The sequence below is a fragment of the Taurulus bubalis genome, assembly GCF_910589615.1.
Source record: "Taurulus bubalis genome assembly, chromosome: 6".
NCBI classification, from domain to species: domain Eukaryota; kingdom Metazoa; phylum Chordata; class Actinopteri; order Perciformes; family Cottidae; genus Taurulus; species Taurulus bubalis.
Genome location: NC_136594.1, coordinates 2,883,943 through 2,906,686, shown reverse-complemented (window position 1 = coordinate 2,906,686; position 22,744 = coordinate 2,883,943). Strand labels below are relative to the sequence as shown.

At 42.2% G+C, this 22,744-nt stretch overlaps 2 protein-coding genes across 3 annotated transcripts in view; one reads left to right on the top strand and one right to left on the bottom strand.

Moving 5' to 3' along the window:
* Positions 1-10,985: 10,985 nt before the first annotated feature.
* atpv0e2 (ATPase H+ transporting V0 subunit e2) lies at positions 10,986-14,511 on the bottom strand (the record flags this gene model as incomplete). Its single annotated transcript, XM_079220082.1, has 3 exons — positions 10,986-11,079; positions 13,169-13,216; positions 14,408-14,511. 3 exons carry the CDS (start codon positions 14,509-14,511, stop codon positions 10,986-10,988), a joined length of 246 nt encoding a protein of 81 aa, XP_079076208.1.
* A 1,740-nt stretch (positions 14,512-16,251) lies between these two features.
* The window catches only part of LOC306738220 (uncharacterized protein), a 20,452-nt gene continuing 13,959 nt past the window's right edge, over positions 16,252-22,744 (top strand). For both annotated transcript variants that reach the window (XM_079220050.1, XM_079220049.1), the window contains exon 1: positions 16,252-16,327. In XM_079220050.1, coding sequence (XP_079076176.1) covers positions 16,282-16,327 — 46 coding nt within the window. In that variant the 5' untranslated portion in view covers positions 16,252-16,281. The remainder of the gene's footprint in view (positions 16,328-22,744) is intronic.

The following is a 22,744-nucleotide window of genomic DNA, read 5'->3' as shown; positions in this document are numbered from 1 at the left end:
TGAAGGAGAGGGGATGCAAAGTCATGCTGACTGTGGACCAGGAGGCAGATTTAGAGGTCTGACCAGACAATGAACCGTAAACAGCTGGAGACGACAACAACAACAACAACAACAACAACAACAACAAGAGCAGGCTCGTCAGTGAGACAGAGGATGGATGGAGGTGGAAGTGGAGGTGGAGAGAGAGGAGAGAAGGAGTCCGCAGAAGAGGCTGCGATGGCGGACAGTGTGCCCGAAAAACAGCGAGGATGAGACGGGGAGGGAGGGGAGGAGGAGGGGGGGTATGTCTGTCTGGGAGGCCAATTTGCCAAAAATTATATATATGCGGGCTGTTCCGTCCAGCTGCACCCGCACATGCACATGCACCCGCACACGGACCCGGTACCGGGACCGGGTCCGTGTGCGGGTGCATGTGCGGGTGCAGCGTGTGTCCGCGCAGCTGGATGGAACAACAGCCCGCACATAGAGAGCCGGAAGCCGGGGAGAAGGTGGCAGCGTGTCCCGCATGTGCACGGAGACCTTCTCTCTCTCTCTCCATTACATCACAATCCATACGGGTTTTATTTGTATTTTTTTTTGCAATAAAAAGCATATAAATCCCCTACCAAAAGCAGAGCAGCGCGCGTCGCGGAGCCTCCAAGCCGAGACAACAGCGAAGGGATCCTCCAGCAAGACAGCAAGACAACAATACACACACACACACACACACACACACACACACACACACACACACACACACACACACACACACACACACCAAAAAAAAAAGAAAATGGGGCGCAGCTGGCAGTGCCACCGGATGTCCAATATTAATTGTTAATGTCTGAGCACGTGGATTCGGCTTCAACGGTTCAACGGGTCCAAGCAGGTGCACGACGTCTTTCTTTCTGCACACACACACTTTCTTTCTTTTTTACGTGTGTGTTAGATATTAAAAAGTTGAAATAAATCGCAGGGTAAGTTCTTCTGCAGCCACAAGTTACGGGTTTATTATCAGTAACAAACACAAATGTTAGGAAAGTTGTGCAAAGAAGGCGACGGGAAATAATATGCGTTACAATAATATTATTTTAAATCGTTATAAAGCATAAATGTGCTGTTTATTAACGTTTTTCCTCGGTCCTCGGGTGTAAAAGCCTTTAAAAAGCACAAGTGTGCGCGCTGCCTCCCGAAAAAAATCCATGTGAAAGTAGCCATTTTTTACCCGACCGCCCGTTAAAAAGCTTCACGACTTCGTTGTTGTTGTTGTTGTTGACAGCAAAACAGAAACTTCTCGCTCGTTTAACCTGAACTTGAAACGAAGACGGCGGAAGCTTTTTTTTTTTTTTTTTTTTTTTACCTTATCCCGTGTCCTCGGATGTCCTCGCGCGGCTCCTCCAGCGGAACCCCGAGGGGGTAAAAACAATGTCGACCCCTCTCCGGATGATATTCTCACGCGCACCGTAAACATGCGCGAGACGGGTCACGACCCCCCCGCTGCGCGCGGACAGCGAGCCACGATATTCCTCCTCGCGTTCACCTCCGCGGCCGCGTGCAGGAAGTTAGTTCCTGGCAGCGGAGTCCTCTATGGCGGATGAACGGGACAGAGAGGATGGTCGTAGGACACCCCCCTCCATCACCCTCCCTCTCCCTCCTCCCCCTCCCTCGGAGCAGAAAGCGTACTGTTTTGGAAGCTAAATCCTGTATTAATAAAGTTGTAACCTCTGTACAGTTGACCCCCCCCCCTTCCACCTCCCCTCCTCCTCTGTGTTTTAAAATGGTACAGTCCGGTTCGCCATTAAAACCACTGTTTCTAACGGCCACGCGGGTCAAAACACTTTCCTTTTAGGGGACGGAGAAGAAGACATAAACGTAAAGAGAGAGATGGAGGGCGTGGATTCGCGCATGGAGGTGTTGAGTGCTCTTTGTTGTTGTTGTTGTTGTTGTTATTGTTGTGGTGTGTTGTTGTTGTTCAGCTACATGTTGAAGAAAGCGGTGGTGAGAGACTGACCTGATCGGAACGGGAAGTGTGTCAGCTGTAAAAACAGTCGCAGCTCTCCGCGTTGGCTTGATGGGGGCATTTGAGTTCACGCGTAATCCCGTAAACCAAAACTGTCAAGCTCGAGAGATTTGGTCGCGCCGGACTTCCGGCCAATAGTTTTCCAAAATAAAGGTCGTTTAGAAATTTTAAATTATTTTTGTTGTATTATTGTAGATCGGAATCAGAAACGGTTATTACTTTACACGGACAAGGAATTTTGCTTTTTAATTAGTGCGTGACAAAAAAAAGGAAAATGTACAATAAATAAATAACCAATAAGAGTACATTCAAACAAATATGTTATTAAATATTTTCATTTTAGAGCTACACATGATTAACTCTTTTCTGTTAATTTTCTTTTAATATTATTTTAGAATACAATACACCATTATAGTACATTGAACGGTAATATTGGGAGAATGTCCTTAGTTCTGTTAAGGATCTTTATGTAATACTTTCTTAATAATACGTTTTTCTAACTACATTTTAGCATCATGATACACTGAGAATAGAATTTGAAAAATTGTTTAGATACTTGAAAAGCCCATTATACCATGTCAAATGTGTATGAATATATTTGGAACATATTTTATCATTAATTGGAATAATGTAATTAATTACAAATGGGAAGAATTTTGTCAAAACAGAACAAAATCTACCCATCAACACATCCAGTGTTTTTCTACTGTAAAATGAGCCACGTTTTATTGAAGTTGATTTGTAGGATTTGTTGAATTGAGACTGACAAAAAAATAATTGATCTTAATTGTTTATTAAATTACGCTCAATCATGACCAGGAATCATACCTTTAACCATAAAGCCAACACAACCCGCTTTGACTGAAACATATTTAAAACAAAAACCGTAAAATAAGTGTCAAAACAAACGTGTCTCCTGCTTTTACTGTGAAAAGCCCTCTACAGTACTTCCGGTTGGGTGCTTCTCGACCATTGACGATTGACCCACATTGAAGTCGGTGAAAAAACGAATACAGTTTGTGTCGACGTCACAGGGGCGGGGTCACGCGACCCGTCTTTAAGGACACACGGGAAGAGCGAGGCAGTGAACCCGCGGACCCGCGGACCCGCGTCGCTTCCACGGGTCGCTCCAGAGCGGAGCCCCGCTGGAAACACGGAGCTCACGGAGCGAAGCACCCCGAACAGGCGGCCTCCTCAGCGGGCTTCATGCCACTCAACAGCCGCTTTACGGCCGCTATGGGCTCCGTAAACCTGCTGGTTGGGTCGCGCACTTTGTGATGTAACACAATCCTTTATTGTTGAAGATGGGGTGGACAAAATATTAGAAACACCTCTCAGTTTAACAATTCCCCAGCCAACTTCAGGGTTCAGACACATTCTCCATGACTTTAAACCAGATTTCCATGATTTTTATTAATTTCCATGACTTTTCCATGACTTTAAACCAAATGTCCATGACAAACATTTTGTGAAATCTGGGTGTAAACAGTAAAAAGTGAGTAAATGTAGTATTTAAACTAACAATGAGAATACAAAGCATACAGTAAACCTTAAATGACAAAAATGAATGAGACAATAGTTTGATTAAAAGAATAAACATTTATATAGATGCCTGTATGTATGCCTGCTTATATTCTGAGTCTTTCTTTTAAAAGCATATTCATTATTTCAAACTCAGCATAAATGAACGTCATGAACACATGAATATAACACATTTACATGACTTTTACTACACTTTTTGTTATTTTGTTGTTTCCAGGTTTTCCATGACCGTATGAATCCTGCAACTATTACATAACTTCTTCAGGAATAACTCAACATTTCAGCTGAATGAAAAATGGCAACTGAGATTAAATAATAATGAGAAATGCAGATTTTAAATATATTCATCGTAATATTATATTTATATAACGTCATCTGGAGAGCATTATATCATATTAAAGTATATATTTTAAGTTAAATTGTAGTATGGAACACATGTCTAAACACATGTATATTTAGACCTATTTACAATCTGCTTATAGTTAAAAGCACTGCTTTAAAACAATAATCATAACGCATTATGAATAACTTTCATAATTGCTGTTCACTGCACTGACTTTTTTGTTATAAATTCCATAGTTATGATACCTAATTATCTTTTTTGATAAAGCACTATATTGATTATAAGTTACTCTCAGTGGTCATTGTTTACCTTTAGTAAAATAATAATTAATTTAACAACGTTTTCTGTGTTGTACTTGCATAGTTTAAACTTTTTTCCTCACTTTACTTAAAGCAAACAATGACCTTATAATCCCATCATAACGCATTATGAGTGTGATTAAAACGCATCATACAAACAGTGTAACGTATGAAAACTACGGGGGGGCAACCATGAAGTATTATCCTTTAGTCATTATAAAAAGCTTCATAATATGTTGTGATTATTGTCATAAAACATTATGGATACGTGTGATTGCTTATAACTATACGCAGATAATAACACATATGTATGTTTATAATGCAATTTACAAATGTAGTTAATATCCACAATGCAGAGTTGGTCACAAATACATTTAATATTCATAGTAGTTATACGTTCCTCATCTAAACTGTAGTGTATTGTTGCATTGGAGATGTTGTTTACGGTTATATTTTCTATTGTGGATCAAATCAATGAGCACAGCTGCTTTCCATAATACTATGGGATATTAAATATGATTTAATTATTGAATATTTCCCCCCAAAATATACTACATCACATTCATACATCAATATAACAATATATACAAAATATATACCATGATAGATGATGTTGTCATCTCCTTGTTGGTCATAATAATTACATTTCCAGTGATGTTTTGCTTCCGAGGTTCACTATAACTTTAATAACATTCCATATAAAAATGTTTATTTGTTTATGAGGGGAACATTTACATAATTATCAATATTCTAATGAGCCTGCATCTGCCAGGCTCTACTTTACAATATATACATATATATATATATATACATATATATATATATATATATAATGTAAAGTAGAGCCTGGCGGATGCAAATGCATATATATATATATGAATGGGAGATTAAAATATGCATTATCAGGCTCACAGCTGCTCCCTTGTGAGGAAAAGAAAACAAACCTCTGCGAAGGCGCCGGCGTTATTTAGGCCAGCTCATACGGCTGTTTGCATAAAACATCATTAAATCTTAATGTACTGCTGGAGAAAAAGTAGGTTGCCATGGCGCGTTAAGCCACAATTTATGAATATTACATAGGATAAGCTGTGGGGTGTTTATCCGCCAGTCACAGCCCATGCGTGTCGGCGGCGCGGTGCCCTCAAACAACGAGTATTAAAGAGGAATGTAGGCCACGGCTCTGACAGCAAACAGAGGGGTTATATAACACGTCCTCGCTCCCCTGGTCCGTCTTCCCCTGGAGGAATACGCTTGACGATAGGCGAGTTTAAACTTATGCAAACCACAGACTGAGCATGAGAAGTGGACGTAGTCATCGTGACGTCAGCCGTTGGTTTGTGGACGGATGTTTTGAAGTTTGGCAATTTCGCCGTCGCCATTTTGTTTTTTTCCTCAACCAATGAACAAATGTTACCACATCTGGACTGAGGAGGTAGAGACGCCGTATACGTCTCTGGTGTCGACCTGTCAATCACCTTGTAGCCCCGCCCCTAAAGCGTCCCCTGCGTTATGGTCTGTTTGACTCTAAATGACCATAATGTACTAAATGAACATCATGCTGTATTGAAGAAGACTTGAAACTAGAGATTGAGACATAAACTCATGTTTACAATGTTTACTGAGGGAATACATCAAGAGAAGTACAGTCATTTATATAGACTTCTATACAACCAGAGGAGTCGCCCCCTGGTGGTCAGGAGAGAGAATGCAGCTCTAACACATGAGGCAAATACTTCTATACAACCAGAGGAGTCACCCCCTGGTGGTCAGGAGAGATAATGCAGCTTTAACACATGAAGCATAGACTTCTATACAACCAGAGGAGTCACCCCCTGTTGGTCAGGAGAGAGAATGCAGCTTTAACGCATGAAGCATATACTTCTATACAACCAGAGGAGTCGCCCCTAGTAGTCAGGAGAGAGAATGCAGCTTTAACACATGAATCATAGACTTCTATACAACCAGAGGAGTCACCCCTGGTGGTCAGCAGAGAGAATTCAGCTTTAACACATGAAGCATATACTTCTATACAGCCAGAGGAGTCACCCCCTGGTGGTCAGGAGAGAGAATTCAGCTTTAACACATGAAGCATAGACTTCTATACAGCCAGAGGAGTCGCCCCCTGGTGGTCAGCAGAGAGAATTCAGCTTTAACACATGAAGCATAGACTTCTATACAACCAGAGGAGTCGCCCTCTGGTGGTCAGCAGAGAGAATTCAGCTTAAAAACGTATTCATGTCAAGAAAAACTTGAATCCTTGTTTTAACAAAAAAATGTAAAATCACATTTACCGATTTGCTCAAATCATCAGATTCATCAGAGCAGGCACCTTACCTTTTAGTCTCCCACTTCCCAGCTCCTCCAGTGTTCCTGGTAATCCTGCATATGATGAGGTGTGTGTGTGTGTGTGTGTGTGTGTGTGTGTGTGTGTGAGAGAGAGAGAGAGAATCATTCATGCAAAGCTTCCCTGTGTCATTGTGGGAAAAGCCAACCTTGTGCTTGATTGCCAAGGTAACTTTGACAAACTGCCTCAGTCCTTCGAATGCAGGATCTATTTAGTCTCACTTTGGCACACACACACACACACACACACACACACACAGGAAGGACTCTTAAGTGATACGATTAACCCTCGTGTCCTCGAGAGACGAGGTTCAGTTTGTGTGAGACGTAAAATGGTTCTGTTTTTATGAAAGAATCAAAGAACCGTGAGCCACTTCACACTCTGTCTGTGTGTGTGTGTGTGTGTGTGTGTGTGTGTGTGTGTGTGCGTCTGTGTGTTTCCTTCACAACACATGCATTCCAGTCTGCTGAAGGAATGTTCACAATGTCAACAGAGCAGCAGGGTTAACGAGACACATGTTTTAATATATATTTTATTGGGTGTTTCACATAGAAGCATTTACTTCACACTAACACAAGGTCACATGTAAGATCTCACTTCCACCACCAATCAGGTTATTCAGTAGCTTTCTGTAACAACGGGGCTCACACACACACACACACACACACACACACACACACACACACACACACACACACACACACACACACACAAACAAATCTCCATCATCTATATGTTGCCAGGGATATTTATCAGATAAGCAGCAGCCAGAAGATTAATATGAACAGATTCATAAGAAACGGAAAATAATAAACGTCTGGGGTCAGTTTGTTGTGGAGTTTCGTTCAGTATTAAATCGCGATTTAAGGTTTTGGCTTCCGACAAATCAAGAGAACACGATCGAGTACGATGTTTAAAATGTTTCGCAAGTCGAAAACGCTGCAGTGTATACAATCGACCCCCTGGTGGTCAGGAGAGAGAATGCAGCTTTAACGCATGAAGCATAGACTTCTATACAACCAGATGAGTCGCACCCTGGTGGACAGGAGAGAGAATGCAGCTTTAACACATTAAGTATAGACTTCTATACAACCAGAGGAGTCACCCCCTGGTGGTCAGGAGAGAGAATGCAGCTTTAACGCATGAAGCATAAACTTCTATACAACCAGATGAGTCGCACCCTGGTGGACAGGAGAGAGAATGCAGCTTTAACACATTAAGTATAGACTTCTATACAACCAGAGGAGTCATCCCCTGGTGGTCAGGAGAGAGAATGCAGCTTTAACGCATGAAGCATAGACTTCTATACAACCAGATGAGTCGCACCCTGGTGGACAGGAGAGAGAATGCAGCTTTAACACATTAAGTATAGACTTCTATACAACCAGAGGAGTCATCCCCTGGTGGTCAGGAGAGAGAATGCAGCTTTAACGCATGAAGCATTTACTTCTATACAACCAGAGGAGTCACCCCCTGATGGTCAATAGAGAGAATGCAGGTTTTAGGACATGAAGCGTAATAAAAAAGAAGTGAGAGTAAAACCACAGTCTGGACTGATGTTTCTTGTCTCCAACATCACCAACAATCCCTTAACTTAACTCGTCAGAAACCGACCGATCTACTCGGGAGTCCGCTTTGTAAACTGAAGAGCAGCATTCTGGCGAGGAGAACCTGGCGTTGGCGATGCCGTCGCACGCCGTTCGTCAGCTTTTAGGCGCGCCGCCGCCGCCACAACTACCAAAGAGGGCTGGAGGAAAAAGATACAACGCAATTTGGTCTTTCTAAAAAGTAGCTGTATATTGATTTTGATTCTTTTTTGGCTGAAGCAAAGTGGTTTTAGAGAAGAGGATGGGGAGTGGAGGAGGAGGGAGTCGTGGTCGTGGTAGCGGCTCGCAGCTGAGACTCTCAAGGGAGGTCGGGAGGAGGAAGGCGTGTCCAGGACATTTGAGTCAGTAATGAAGTGGTGAAGTTCTATGAGTTCATGTGTTGACCCTCTTCACCTGTAGAGCCTTCAGAATGGGTGTAAAGTAGCTAAACTTCTCTTTAAAGGACGTTTTCTCTCCATGAGTTTGTCCTCAGACTCTGATCCAGAAATCTCCACTTCAGCAGCTCTTACATCACCGAACTTCACTCTTTGATTCCTACATATATTCTGAGGGTTTATGCATTCATAACCTCATTTACACTACAAACATGGAGAAATTTGTATTTTAACGGCGGTTGAAACTATGTTCTGATTCATGTCCCTTCTTTAAAAACCTTTGACTCCAGCATGTCAACAAACTGAAAACAAGAACGTTCATATTTCCTGTTCTGGAAATGTGCGCATATTTGAGAAGATAATGCCTCATTTGCATATTTAAAACAGAAAACCTGTAACACAAAAAGAATAATCTTCTTAATGTTAATTAATCGTCTGGGAAAGCTTCCCGGTGATATCCGTTAAATCTTTTATCCACCTCTCCTTTAATGAGTCCTTTAATGAAGGCTGGGGATAATGGATCTTATTTAGTGTGTGTGTGTGTGTGTGTGTGAGGGTGGATGAAGATTAAAATATTTAAAAGATGGTGGATATCATCAACACATCTATCGGCTGCTTCAATCCCCCCCCAAAAAAACACACAACCCACGTCCTTACAGCACAAAAGCAGGCGAGAACGGGCAGGATTTCATCAAAAGGGGTCGAGTGGAGAGAGGGGCGACGAGATCACCATGGCAACGAGAACCTCGGCGAGCACGAGTGTGTGTGAGAGCGAGTGTGTGTGTGTGTGTGAGGGAGCTTCGTGAGTGGGGATAAAAGGGGAAATCGCTCTCCTCTCGTGGAGATTCTCGCGGTCCAAACGCTCTCCTCACGTCACAACGACAACAACGGTTACGCAACAACGCTCACGTCGGAATAAATACACAAACAGAATTAAGAAATTCATGTTCCCTGGTGGCGGCGACACAAACAAAAACAATTTAAATAAAAAATGTAAACGAACACAAAGTAGAGGGAGATCGATGTCTGCTCCTAAAGGACGATGTCGCGGATCCACTGGACGTCATTATCGCCGGTAACTGACCAAAAACTAATACGCTAAGCGTGTTCTCCTTGTTTTAAACATGCGTGTGGACACGCTCCGAGGTCTCAGACTGCAGGGCGTCGTCTGGGGGTCGGTCGTCTTCGTCGGGTCTGCGGACCTCGTGAGAGAGAGGATGTTTAATGAGTTACGGTGAAATGAAGTCCAGAGAAACCAACCGGGACGGGAATGACGGGAGGCATCGCATCACACGGTCCTGGAGGAGGAGAGGAGAGAAGGAGGAGGAGGAGGAGGAGGAGGAGGAGGAGGAGGAGGAGATGGAGGAGGAGGAGGAGGAGATGAGATGAGGAGGAGGAGGAGGAGGAGGAGATGAGAGGAGGAGGAGGAGGAGGAGGAGGAGGAGGAGGAGGAGGAGGAGATGAGAGGAGGAGGAGGAGATGAGAGGAGGAGGAGGAGATGAGGAGGAGGAGATGAGAGGAGGAGGAGGAGGAGATGAGAGGAGGAGATGAGAGGAGGAGATGAGAGGAGGAGGAGGAGGAGATGAGAGGAGGAGGAGGAGGAGATGAGAGGAGGATATGAGAGGAGGAGGAGATGAGAGGAGGAGGAGGAGGAGGAGGAGATGAGAGGAGGAGGAGGAGATGAGGAGGAGGAGATGAGAGGAGGAGGAGGAGGAGATGAGAGGAGGAAGAGGAGGAGATGAGGAGGAGAGGAGGAGAAGAGGAGGAGGAGAAGGAAGAGGAGGAGGAGGAGGAGGAGGAGAGGAGGAGATGAGAGGAGGAGAAAAGAAGAAGGTGAAGAAGAAGAAGAAGAAGAAGAAGAAGAAGAAGAAGATCAGACTGTGTCTGTTGGTTCAGACTACGCTCTTGCCACAGATGACAGTTTTGAGCAGCTCAATTCTTGTAACCAAGTAGCTAGCTAAGTAGCTAGTTAGCAAAAGCGTGGTGGAATTGTCAAGCTAGCTAAGTAGTAATTCTTGTAACCATTGTAGCATGACAGCGTGGTGGAAGCTAAGTAGCTAGTTAGCCATCTCTATCTATAGACTACGCTCTTTTCACCATGTAGGAAAGCACATTGCTATTGGCAGATAAATCAGCCAATCACAGCACAGAAGGGCGGGACTACTCTTGAGTTAGATTAGTTTGAGTGGTGCGTATAAAGTATAGATATTCATCTTTTAGTCTTACCAGACAATCTGTATAGAAGATGCTACTGGTCAGTCACTGGTTATATTAATGAACTAATAATGTTAACACAGAATGTTCTCAGCCTATTTTACTAAATGTTCTCTGCATTTAAAAACAGTTTGAGCGTATAAAACACATATATACATATATATATATACATATATATATATATATATATATGTATATATATATAACGCTACCGAGCTCCACTTCTTTAGTTGTGTCTTGATCTGCTGACGGACTCACCTGGTTTACTCCCAGAAGTAACGCAGATACCAGATGGTTTCGTTCTTCAGCTGAGGGCCGAACAGAGGGTTGGCCTGGGCCAAGATGGCCACCAACCAGCTGAGGGAAGCAGAGACAGAAGAAGAGCGGCGTTACAGACACGGCGAACCTCTGGCGTTACTCGGGTTCACCTCGTTCTCACCGCCTCTCTTTTGGATCCCACCGTGACGATAACAAGAGGCTCCGCCCACAGGAAGCGAGAGACTCTCCCCGCCGCCGACTTTCAGCTTTAACCAGCTCTCAAAGAGGTCGTCCAGAGAGGGCTAAATGATTTGTTATCGCCCCGTTAATGCCCCACCGTCGACCTTTTGCCTCTCGGGGAAGCTGCTAATGAGCTGGCCCTGCAGGCGCAGCGGGAAGAAGAAGACGCTTTATTTACGGGCTGCCGCTCAGAGCAGCTTCCAGAGCACGCGCCCACGTTCCCCACGCGCTATTACAACCCTTTTATGTGTTTTTGTAATTAGCAAACGTTCAAATATGATTGGCAGCTTCCCCTATTTGCAGGACGAGTTTTCGCACGTCACTCGTGAGCTTTTTTCCCCGGTTTCTTGCAAAATACTGACGGCATCTGTGCCTGTGTGTAACCTAAATAATAATAACAACAATAATGTATTTCATTTTTAACGCACTTTTCCTTCAAAAGAATATCAGAGATAAAGATAGATAGATAAAGCGACCCATGAAACAACAAAAATGAATAGCTGACAAGATAAAAAGTGCCTTTCTGAATACAAATGCTTTTAATCCCGTCTTAAAAGAGTTCAGTGTCTGAGCAAACCTAGTTTGAGTTTACAGAATACGACTAAGACGTCGGCTATAAATATTGAAGTTTACACTTTTTTTGTTTGTGACCAGACAATCTGAAAAGATGCTACTTGATCCGTGAATAACACAAATGACATAATAGGCGATCTATATTTAAACTAATCAGAGTTCTCCAGTTGTCAGTAATCATTTAAATTAGTTAATCAACGTGATATATTTCTTCTTTATCCTTCTCGTTCCATTCAGGCTCCTCCGCCTCATCCAGCTGCTTTATTTTGTATATTTCATCACAGTTTGAGCGGCCGGTCGCCTCCTGGAGGCGCTGCGACTCCATCTAGTGGTGAGATGACGATGCTGCACCTCTCTGAGCTCTCCGTCTGCACACACGTCCTCATGGCGATCTTTTTTTCCTCCAGGCTATTTTAGGATCATTCATCCAAATTTCAAGCTGCTAAATATTCCAGTGTTTTGTGTGGGTCAGGTGTTTGTAAGCATGCTAGTTTTGGAGGTAAAAGTTCAGTTTAGTTGTTTTTTTCCACCACACAATCTGCTTTAAAGTGTGAACATGCGTCGTCCGGTGTGCCTTAAATCAAACGGTGATCTTGCATCTTGTGTCCAGAGTCGGTCACGACACCGTTTCACCATCACAGAGTGAAATGAAGGTGAGACAGGACGTCCGTGTTTATGCTCTTCTAGTCGCCGACCTCTGCTTCTGGCGACGGACAGAAACCAAGATGGCGACGGACAGAAACCAAGATGGCGACGGACAAAATGCCAAACACAAGGCTTCAACACAGTTACGGTGACGTCATCCACTTCTCATAGACAGGCTTCACACACATGCTGACCAATGGATTCATGACTTTAAACCAAATGTCATGACAAACATTTAGTGAAGTCTGGGTGTAAACAGTAAAAAGTGAGTAAATGTAGTATTTAAACTAACAATGAGAATACAAAGCATACAGTAAACCTTAAATGACTCAAATGAATGAGACAGTAGTTTGATTAAAAGAATAAACATTTATATAGATGCCTGTATGTATGCCTGCTTATATTTTGAGTCTTTCTTTTAAAAGCATATTCATTATTTCAAACTCAGCGTAAATGAACGACATGAACACATGAATATAACACATTTACATGAACACATGAATATAACACATTTACATGACTTTTACTCAACTTTGGAGGTTTAATTTTTTTCAAGGACTTTTCCAGACCTGGAAATAACCATTTTAAAATTCCATGACTTCTCCAGGTTTTCCATGAGTGTATGAACCCTGTGTATATATATATATATATATATATATATATATATATATATATATATATATATATATATATATATAGCCACAGAAGAAGAAGAGAAGTTAGAACTTACAACAGGTAGCAGCAGACCGCCGTGAGGATGAGACTGGTGACAATCACACTGTGGACGAAAAGAGAGGAGGAGGTCATTTCTGCTGCTCTGTCTGCTCACACACACATTTACTCAGTAGAGTTACTTTTACCTTTTTGATTTTGAATCCTTAAATAAATGTCCCAAACCTAATTTGAAGAAGTAGTTCAGTGAGCAGGACTTTTATGTATGTGATGAAGTATACCTTCATTTTTCAGGTGTATATTTGTTGCTGCATCAGCCCCAAAAACTTGTTTCTCAAATGGGAAAATAAAAACCCTGAACCTTGAAATAAAACATGGAGTCCATTGGAATTATTGTGCAGAGCAGTTTAGGAAATAAAAACACACTATAATAATATAAAAACCTTATACATACGGTGGTATATGTACCTAAACTTCACACTCTTCATACTTACACATACATACTCTGCATTTTTGCACTTCTCTATTGTCTAAGTTTAATTTATTTCCTAAATAAAACTTTCTGCGCTCTACATATCTTTCTTCCCTGCTATTTGTAACATATATATATATATATATATATATATATATATATATATATATATATATATATATATATATATATATCATCCCTGTTGTTGTTTTTAATATGTTGATTTTAGTCTGTAAATTGCTGCTACTCTGACAACAAATTTCCCCTTAGGGATTAATAAAGTATATATTCATTCATTCAATATGTACAAGAAAGGTGTTAGATACAGTTTTAAATAACATTAATAAATAGGCTCGTCCTGAGTGCTGTTCTTGGATTGTGAAAAGAGGGAAAAGTGGAGAGTTCTATGGGAATATTGCACATTTTGAGAGGTGGAAGAAAGTTATGTGTAGAATATTGCGCCTTTATCAGAAGGTATATGACACTAAATAAACCAACGTAACATCTTTTTACCCAAATTATCTTTTACAAACGCATTAACCTCACTGCCGTGTTTGGAGGGAGGGAGGAGAGGAGGGAAGGAAGGATGGAGAGGACGCGAGATGACGCGCCGGGCCTCTTCCTCCTCCACCGGAGCGCGTTACACAGACGCTCCGCGGGGCCGAGCGCGACGTAAACAACGCGTTTTAATGCAATAATAAAAGCATTGTGTAAGTAATGCATGGGATGAGACGTGAGGGGACGCAAAGGGGACGCAGAGGGAACGCAAAGGGACTCGGGGGGTTTAATTGCAAGCAGATGAACGGCATCTCTGGAGCGCCTTACCCGCGGTTGGGTCCTTTGGGCACCAGAAACGGAGCCACGACGCCCACGAGCGCCCACAGCGTGGTGAAGCAGATCATCGGCAGCGCGAGCGAGTGGGAAACCATGGCTGCGGTGCGCGAGGAGGAGGCTGACAGCGCCGCGAGAAGGAGAAGAGTTAACCCCGGCTGCGTCCTCTCGGAAGATAAAGCGCATCAATGGCCGCACGGCGCTTTCCGCTGGGGCCCCGCCCCCGTTGAGCCTGAGCCGGCCATGTGATTGGTCCAGGCGCGGGAGACCGCGGGCTGTGATTGGTCGAGCCGCCCGTCTTGGTTTGCATGACAGTGAGAGGGATTGGACGGTTGTCGGTGCCGAGCAGGTTGCAGGCAAAGTGTGTTTTTTTTAATTTTTAAAATGAGATGAGATCAAATATAACTTTATTCACGAGTTTTTTTGTTTTTTTTTAAGATGACATCAAAATAAATAAAATACAATTATAAACGTACTGGAGCAACAGAATAACAACTATTAAAGGTAACGCATAATAATGATAACAGGGGAAATAGAGCACAATAGCAATCGAGGAAGGTAAATACATAAATAAATAAAACAGTTAAATACAAATACAATTGGACATGAAATTGTAACCTAATATTGCACATTGTAGAAAATGGAAAAAGTACTATTAAACATGATTTATTATCGTACTTATACAAGGTTCTTATTGTTGTAAGTGTCAAGTGTTATTGATTGTATCTTCTGTGACTGATTGTTTATGTTTTTTGATACAAAATGTCCTTGGAATACATTTTGCATTCACTGGAAGTTTGCTCTTATATTGATGTCAGTTCTTACCGTAAAATTATTAATCCATTTTTATATAATATGATATAATATAATATAATTTGAAGATGAATATAGTATAATATCACTGTCAACTATCATTAATAGGATTTACAACAGAAAACAAAACGATTATAAAATGCTGCTTGGGAATGCAGCCCTCAGGGACTGCTGGAAAGTGTTTTCCCTTATCAGGTTTCAGGTCAGGAACGTGTGTGTGTGTGTGTGTGTGTGTGTGTGTGTGTGTGTGTGTGTGTGTGTGTGTGTGTGTGTGTGTGTGTGTGTGTTTCAGGCTGTACGTCCACGTTGTTGCAGCTCCTCCTCGTCACCAGCAGAGGTCAGTATAAGCTTGCTTGGTTTGTCGTGGAGACACTGAGTTAGAGAAACTCTCTCACCTCCACCTGGAATGCAAAAGGAAGAGGACGAGGTCAACAACAGGGTCAACTAATTGGATAATATTAAATAATACATTGTATTTATTTTGCTCAATATACAACCAAAACACATATATTGAATAATAATAAAAATCTGTCAGAGCGATCACATATTTTTCTGGCAATCAAGAAATGTATATATATATATATATATATATGTGTGTATAAACATAAATATTGTATTATTATAAATAATATTCTATAATTAAAATATTGTATTATTATATTAATAATATATATATATATTATTAAAATATTATACTATTATAAATAATGTATATAAATATATAGATATATATATATATATATATATATATATATATATATATATATATATATATATATATGTAAAAACCATATTGAGAGTCCATGACCAGAAAGCTATCCTTTAGTGTTTTTATTTTGATGGTCAGCGACCGGAAGTGGCCTTCAAATTCTGCCCGTCATTGTTTTATTGTTGAAAGAAACTACCGGAAGTAGTTTTTTTTGTCGCGACGCCTGCGCGCTTGACGGCAGTGACTGCTGCGGGCGGAGGAGGCGGAGGTACCAGTCCTCATGAACTGTCCGGTACCGGCGAGGTGTCAGCGGACAGATTTTGGTAACGCGGGACGGTAAACAGTGATGAAGTTCACCAGAGATATCTGCCGGCTGCTGGGCTTGGGAGGCGGTGAGTACAGCCGCCGTACAGCGGGGGGACGGGGGGGGGGGAGACGTTGGTGCCACAGGTTGTTCCGTTTAACGGGAGCCGTGACGTCACACGAGAGCCTCGAAATAACGTTAGACTTTTTTTTTTTGAGGGGGGGGGGGGGGGATAACAAATACAAAAATATTTATATTGATTATGACATTCTGAGACTTTATTTTTTATTCTTACCCAATTTTTGTTATTCTGGTAAAATCGTTTTACTTAATTTACTTCAGTTTTTTAAAATATGTACCTTTTTGTTAGGACAGAGACAGCTACTTCTGGTTTAATGTACGACTTCTTCTTTTTTTGTTCTTGCTGTAGAGGCAGTGGTTATTGCACGGTGTGTGTGTGTGTGTGTGTGTGTGTGTGTGCATGTGTGTGTGCGCGTGTGTGTGTGTGTGTGTGTGTGTGTGTGTGTGTGTGTGTGTGTGTGTGTGTGTGTGACAGTGACAGCTTTGTGTAAAAAACACAGTTAAGTGCAACATGCAGTGTTTCACAATGGAAGGCTGTGTACACATTAATGCCACCAGAGCTGTAGCTGAGCTTATTCAAGCAATGTTTTGGAGATATATATATATATTTTTTTATTTATTACTTTTTTATTCTAAATGTTATATATGTTTGTATATATATTTGTATACACATATGCTTACATATATATATATATATATATATATATATATATATATATATATATATATATTTATACATATAATGTATATACGTTTATATACATATGTGTTTATCTATATCTGTATATGCAATATATATAAATGTGTTGCACCAAACTCGATTGTGCTCTTGCCTTGAAAGAACAACATGTCCATGCACAAATTAAACTCCCTCATACCCTCGTCCTCAACACCTCCTCTGATATTCACCAGTGGAATGATGGGAAATGTAGTTTTACTTGGAGTCCTGCGTTCTCAGGAAGGAATAAAAGCCAAACAGGCCACCTGTTACCCACCAAGGCTGAGCGGTAGTCTAACATGTTGATGTAATGTCTATCTAACTTTAAACAATAAACTCTGTGTTTAGGGCGGGGCTACAAGGTGATTGACAGGTCTACCAGAGCCGCATACGGCGTCTCTTTTTATAAGCCCTCCAATATTGTTAATATTTTTCACATGATCTCCTCCTCAGTCTAAATAGGTTAACTTCCGTTCATCGGTCGCAAAAAAGCCAAGATGGCGGCGGCCGTAATCCAAGATGGCGACGGCAAAATCACCGACAACCACACGACCAACTTTGCATTTACTTTATTCACACTGCGTTTCGTCTGGTGATTTGGGACTCTTTCCCACCTCCGCTTTCCACCCCAAACACGACGTAACCCGGGGGTTAGAAACCCCAAGCAGCCATCTTGTGTAACTATACCGTTGATCCACGGTAACCCACGGTAACCCACGGAGGGGAAACCACTGGCGGACTCCTTTCTTTGTTGGGGCCTTAAGACTGGCAGCACGTCAAAAATCCATCTGAAACTATTTGACTGGCAAATGAGTCCTCGTCACCCGACAACAATGTAAGGGAACTGGTCCGACCACAGCTGCAGCTCTCGAATTCTCCCACCTGATTGAGAATGAGTACGTCATCCATGCGGCAAAAGCTAAAAGTAAAGCTTTGTTGACGCCTCAGCTGAACCCCAAGTCAGCCATACAGCACCCTCGTTCCTGGACTGGACACCCAGCTGATCCAAGCATTATAAAGCTGAATATTACAGAGAGTTTTTGGAAAAACAACAATATACAACAATAATCATAGGGGGCGAAGAAGGAGAAGCTATGTGACCCAGTGAAGGCCTTTTCTTTATTGAATGAATGTGGCGGTTGTTTTGGCTGCCAAATACAAAACAATTTCCTGAAGGGAAATCCTGGACTTGCCCAACGAGCACGACGCCTAGAAAATGTGATACTTGGATATGTGGGAGAAATAGTTGGTGTTTAATTCCGTAAAAGTTGGGTTATAAGCTGCTACTACCTTCGGTGGTTGTCCCCGCTAGCTCCCCGCTGCTGCTAGCTCCCCGCTAGCTGCTGCTACTGCCCACGTTCCCGCTGCCCGCGTCGAGCCGGGGCTGTTCCCGTTACCTTCAGTGGTTGTCGGGGAGCTAGCGGCTACAGCTAGCTGGCTACAGCGGGGAGCTAGCGGGGAGCTAGCGGGGAGCTAGCGGGGACAACCACCGAAGGCAGTAGCGGCTTATAACCCGACTTTTACGGTAATCTGAATCTTTTTGCTGACGGAGAACTCTCCTTTTAGACTCGGTGCCCGTTCTGTAAAATGTCGTGAGAGGCTTCACTTCAGGCCAAACGTAAGCCGAGCATCACCTTTCTCCTCTGAACGTTACACAACTTAGTTGAAGACTAAGCGCCCCCGTTCCTCCAGCACTCGCTGACTGAAACTTGTTGACGATACCCGAAATGGACTCTCAAAGAGAAGCGCCGCGGCTGCCGGGCATTCCTGGTCCTGGACCAACGCAGTCGTCATGAGCGAGGCTTCTCCGTCCTTGAACTGCCTCACTCCGGTACATCGCGCTCTCACTTTGCTCTCACGTGTCTTCATCGGCACTTGCACGTGTTTCTTTTTTATTTATTTCTTTTTGAATAAGAAAAAACCTCAGAGGATGAAATGTAATCTTCCAATATTCCACTTTTTTTTTGTACGACGATGTGTTCAATGCCCTCAAATGTTTGGGAGAATAAAGTTAGATATCAGTGTTTGCTGAGCAGGAAAATGAATTCATAATGAAAGTACTTTTTTACGGTGCTTTCAACTTCATCTTGTGGTCTTCTTCATTACTTTTCTTTGTTTAAAAAGCTTTTAGAGGACTGAAACATGTGTCGCTCCGTCTCGCTCGATGCTGCATCATAGTGACTGGTTTCATTTGGCATAATAATCTTCACTCAAGGTCGACTTACTAGCTTTTTTTCCGCAAGACTTTCAACCACAACTCATGGTCTTCATCGTGACTTTAAAGTTGTTCTTCACAGTTTCAAACAAGATAAATTACAGTTATGAAAGACGTGTTTGATACATTGCCGCATTGGACACGGTCACTGATTTGACAGAATAATCTTGACTCAAGGTCGATTTACTTGCTTTCCCCCCCAGAGCTTACAGCCACCGCTCACGTGCTTCCTCCAGTAAACAAAAACAACACCACAGTAATAAAGATCTATGTAGTTAACATACGTGTTAGGTGTGTGTGTGTGTGTGTGTGTGTGTGTGTGTGTGTGTCAACAGTGTGGTGAGTAGGCCAGAGGAGGGGCAGATGATTTAGTGTTGTTCAGCACAGACTCTCATTAGCGCCGAGTTTCCTGTTCCTTGAAATGATTTATCTAACGAGGGAGACGGAGCCCACGAGATCGATGCTTCTGTCGTATTTTATTTTGCATGAACGTCACGCGACCTTCTGGTTCGTGTTCGTCAGCACATCGAAGCACTTCTAGCAGCACAGACTTATTTGTTCTATCGTTCTTTAAAACCTTCAACCCTTTCATTCAGGTAAACCTCCAAAACGGTGTAAAAATGTGACACAAGCGACAACAACAGCAACTCTTTTGAGCGCTCATTGCACCCCGAAGTTACCACACCTGAAGGTAGCACCTGTAGTTCTTCCTGTAGTTCTTCCTGTTCTTCCTGTAGTTCTTCCTGTTCTTCTTCCTATAGTTCTTCCTGTCGTTCTTCCTATAGTTCTTCCTGTAGTTCTTCTTCTTCCTGTAGTTCTTCCTGTAGTTCTTCCTATAGTTCTTCCTGTCGTTCTTCCTATAGTTCTTCCTGTAGTTCTTCTTCTTCCTGTAGTTCTTCCTGTAATTCTTCCTGTAGTTCTTCCTGTAGTTCTTCTTCTTCCTATAGTTCTTCCTGTAGTTCTTCCTGTAGTTCTTCCTGTTCTTCTTCTTACAGTTCTTCCTGTCGTTCTTCCTATAGTTCTTCCTGTAGTTCTTCTTCTTCCTGTAGTTCTTCCTGTAGTTCTTCTTCTTCCTGTAGTTCTTCCTGTAGTTCTTCCTGTAGTTCTTCTTCTTCCTATAGTTCTTCCTGTAGTTCTTCCTGTAGTTTTTCCTGTAGTTCTTCCTGTAGTTCTTCCTTTAGTTCTTCCTGTAGTTCTTCTTCTTCCTGTAGTTCCTCCTGTAGTTCTTCTCCCTGTAGTTCTTCCTGTAGTTTTTCCTGTAGTTCTTCCTGTAGTTCTTCCTGTTCTTCTTCCTATAGTTCTTCCTGTCGTTCTTCCTATAGTTCTTCCTGTAGTTCTTCTTCTTCCTGTAGTTCTTCCTGTAGTTCTTCCTGTAGTTCTTCTTCTTCCTATAGTTCTTCCTGTAGTTCTTCTTCCTGTAGTTCTTCCTGTAGTTCTTCCTGTAGTTCTTCCTGTAGTTCTCCCTGTAGTTCTCTCTGTAGTTCTTCCTATAGTTCTTACTGTAGTTCTCCCTGTAGTTCTTCCTATAATTCTTACTGTAGTTCTCCCTGTAGTTCTCCCTGTAGTTCTTCCTATAGTTCTTACTGTAGTTCTCCCTGTAGTTCTCCCTGTAGTTCTTCCTATAGTTCTTCCTGTAGTTCTTCCTATAGTTCTCCCTGTTGTTCTCCCTGTAGTTCTCCCTGTAGTTCTTCCTATAGTTCTTCCTATAGTTCTCCCTGTAGTTCTCCCTGTAGTTCTTCCTATAGTTCTTCCTGTAGTTCTCCCTGTAGTTCTTCCTGTAGTTCTCCCTGTAGTTCTCCCTGTAGTTCTTCCTGTAGTTCTTCCTATAGTTCTTCCTGTAGTTCTCCCTGTAGTTCTTCCTTTAGTTATTCCTGTAGTTCTTACTGTAGTTATCCCTGTAGTTCTCCCTGTAGTTCTTCCTATAGTTCTTCCTGTAGTTCTTCCTATAGTTCTTACTGTAGTTCTTCCTGTAGTTCTCCCTGTAGTTCTCCCTGTAGTTCTTCCTATAGTTCTCCCTGTAGTTCTCCCTGTAGTTCTCCCTGTAGTTCTTCCTATAGATCTTCCTGTAGTTCTTCCTGTAGTTCTCCATGTAGTTCTTCCTGTAGTTCTCCCTGTAGTTCTCCCTGTAGTTCTTCCTGTAGTTCTTCCTATAGTTCTTCCTGTAGTTCTCCCTGTAGTTCTCCCTGTAGTTCTCCCTGTAGTTCTTCCTATAGTTATTCCTGTAGTTCTTACTGTAGTTATCCCTGTAGTTATCCCTGTAGTTCTTCCTGTAGTTCTCCCTGTAGTTCTCCCTGTAGTTCTCCCTGTAGTTCTTCCTGTAGTTCTCCCTGTGGTTCTCCCTGTACTTCTCCCTGTAGTTCTTCCTGTAGTTCTTACTGTAGTTATCCCTGTAGTTCTCCCTGTAGTTCTTCCTATAGTTCTTCCTGTAGTTCTTCTTCTTCTTCTTCTTCCTGTAGTTCTTCCTGTAGTTCTCCCTGTAGTTCTCCTTGTAGTTCTCCCTGTAGTTCTTCCTATAGTTCTCCCTGTAGTTCTCCCTGTGGTTCTCCCTGTAGTTCTTCCTGTAGTTCTTACTGTAGTTATCCCTGTAGTTCTTCCTATAGTTCTTACTGTAGTTCTCCCTGTAGTTCTCCCTGTAGTTCTTCCTATAGTTCTTACTGTAGTTCTCCCTGTAGTTCTTCCTATAGTTCTTACTGTAGTTCTCCCTGTAGTTCTCCCTGTAGTTCTTCCTATAGTTCTTACTGTAGTTCTCCCTGTAGTTCTTCCTGTAGTTCTTCCTATAGTTCTTACTGTAGTTCTCCCTGTAGTTCTCCCTGTAGTTCTTCCTATAGTTCTTCCTGTAGTTCTCCCTGTAGTTCTTCCTGTAGTTCTTCCTATAGTTCTTACTGTAGTTCTCCCTGTAGTTCTCCCTGTAGTTCTCCCTGTAGTTCTTCCTATAGTTCTCCCTGTAGTTCTCCCTGTAGTTCTTCCTATAGTTCTCCCTGTAGTTCTTCCTATAGTTCTTACTGTAGTTCTTCCTATAGTTCTCCCTGTAGTTCTTCCTGTAGTTCTCCCTGTAGTTCTCCCTGTAGTTCTTCCTATAGTTCTCCCTGTAGTTCTCCCTGTAGTTCTTCCTATAGTTCTCCCTGTAGTTCTCCCTGTAGTTCTCCCTGTAGTTCTTCCTGTAGTTCTTCCTGTAGTTCTTCCTGTAGTTCTTCCTATAGTTCTCCCTGTAGTTCTTCCTGTAGTTCTCCCTGTAGTTCTCCCTGTAGTTCTTCCTATAGTTCTCCCTGTAGTTCTCCCTGTAGTTCTTCCTATAGTTCTCCCTGTAGTTCTCCCTGTAGTTCTTCCTGTAGTTCTTCCTGTAGTTCTTCCTGTAGTTCTTCCTATAGTTCTCCCTCTAGTTCTCCCTGTAGTTCTTCCTATAGTTCTCCCTGTAGTTCTCCCTGTAGTTCTTCCTATAGTTCTCCCTGTAGTTCTTCCTATAGTTCTCCCTGTAGTTCTCCCTGTAGTTC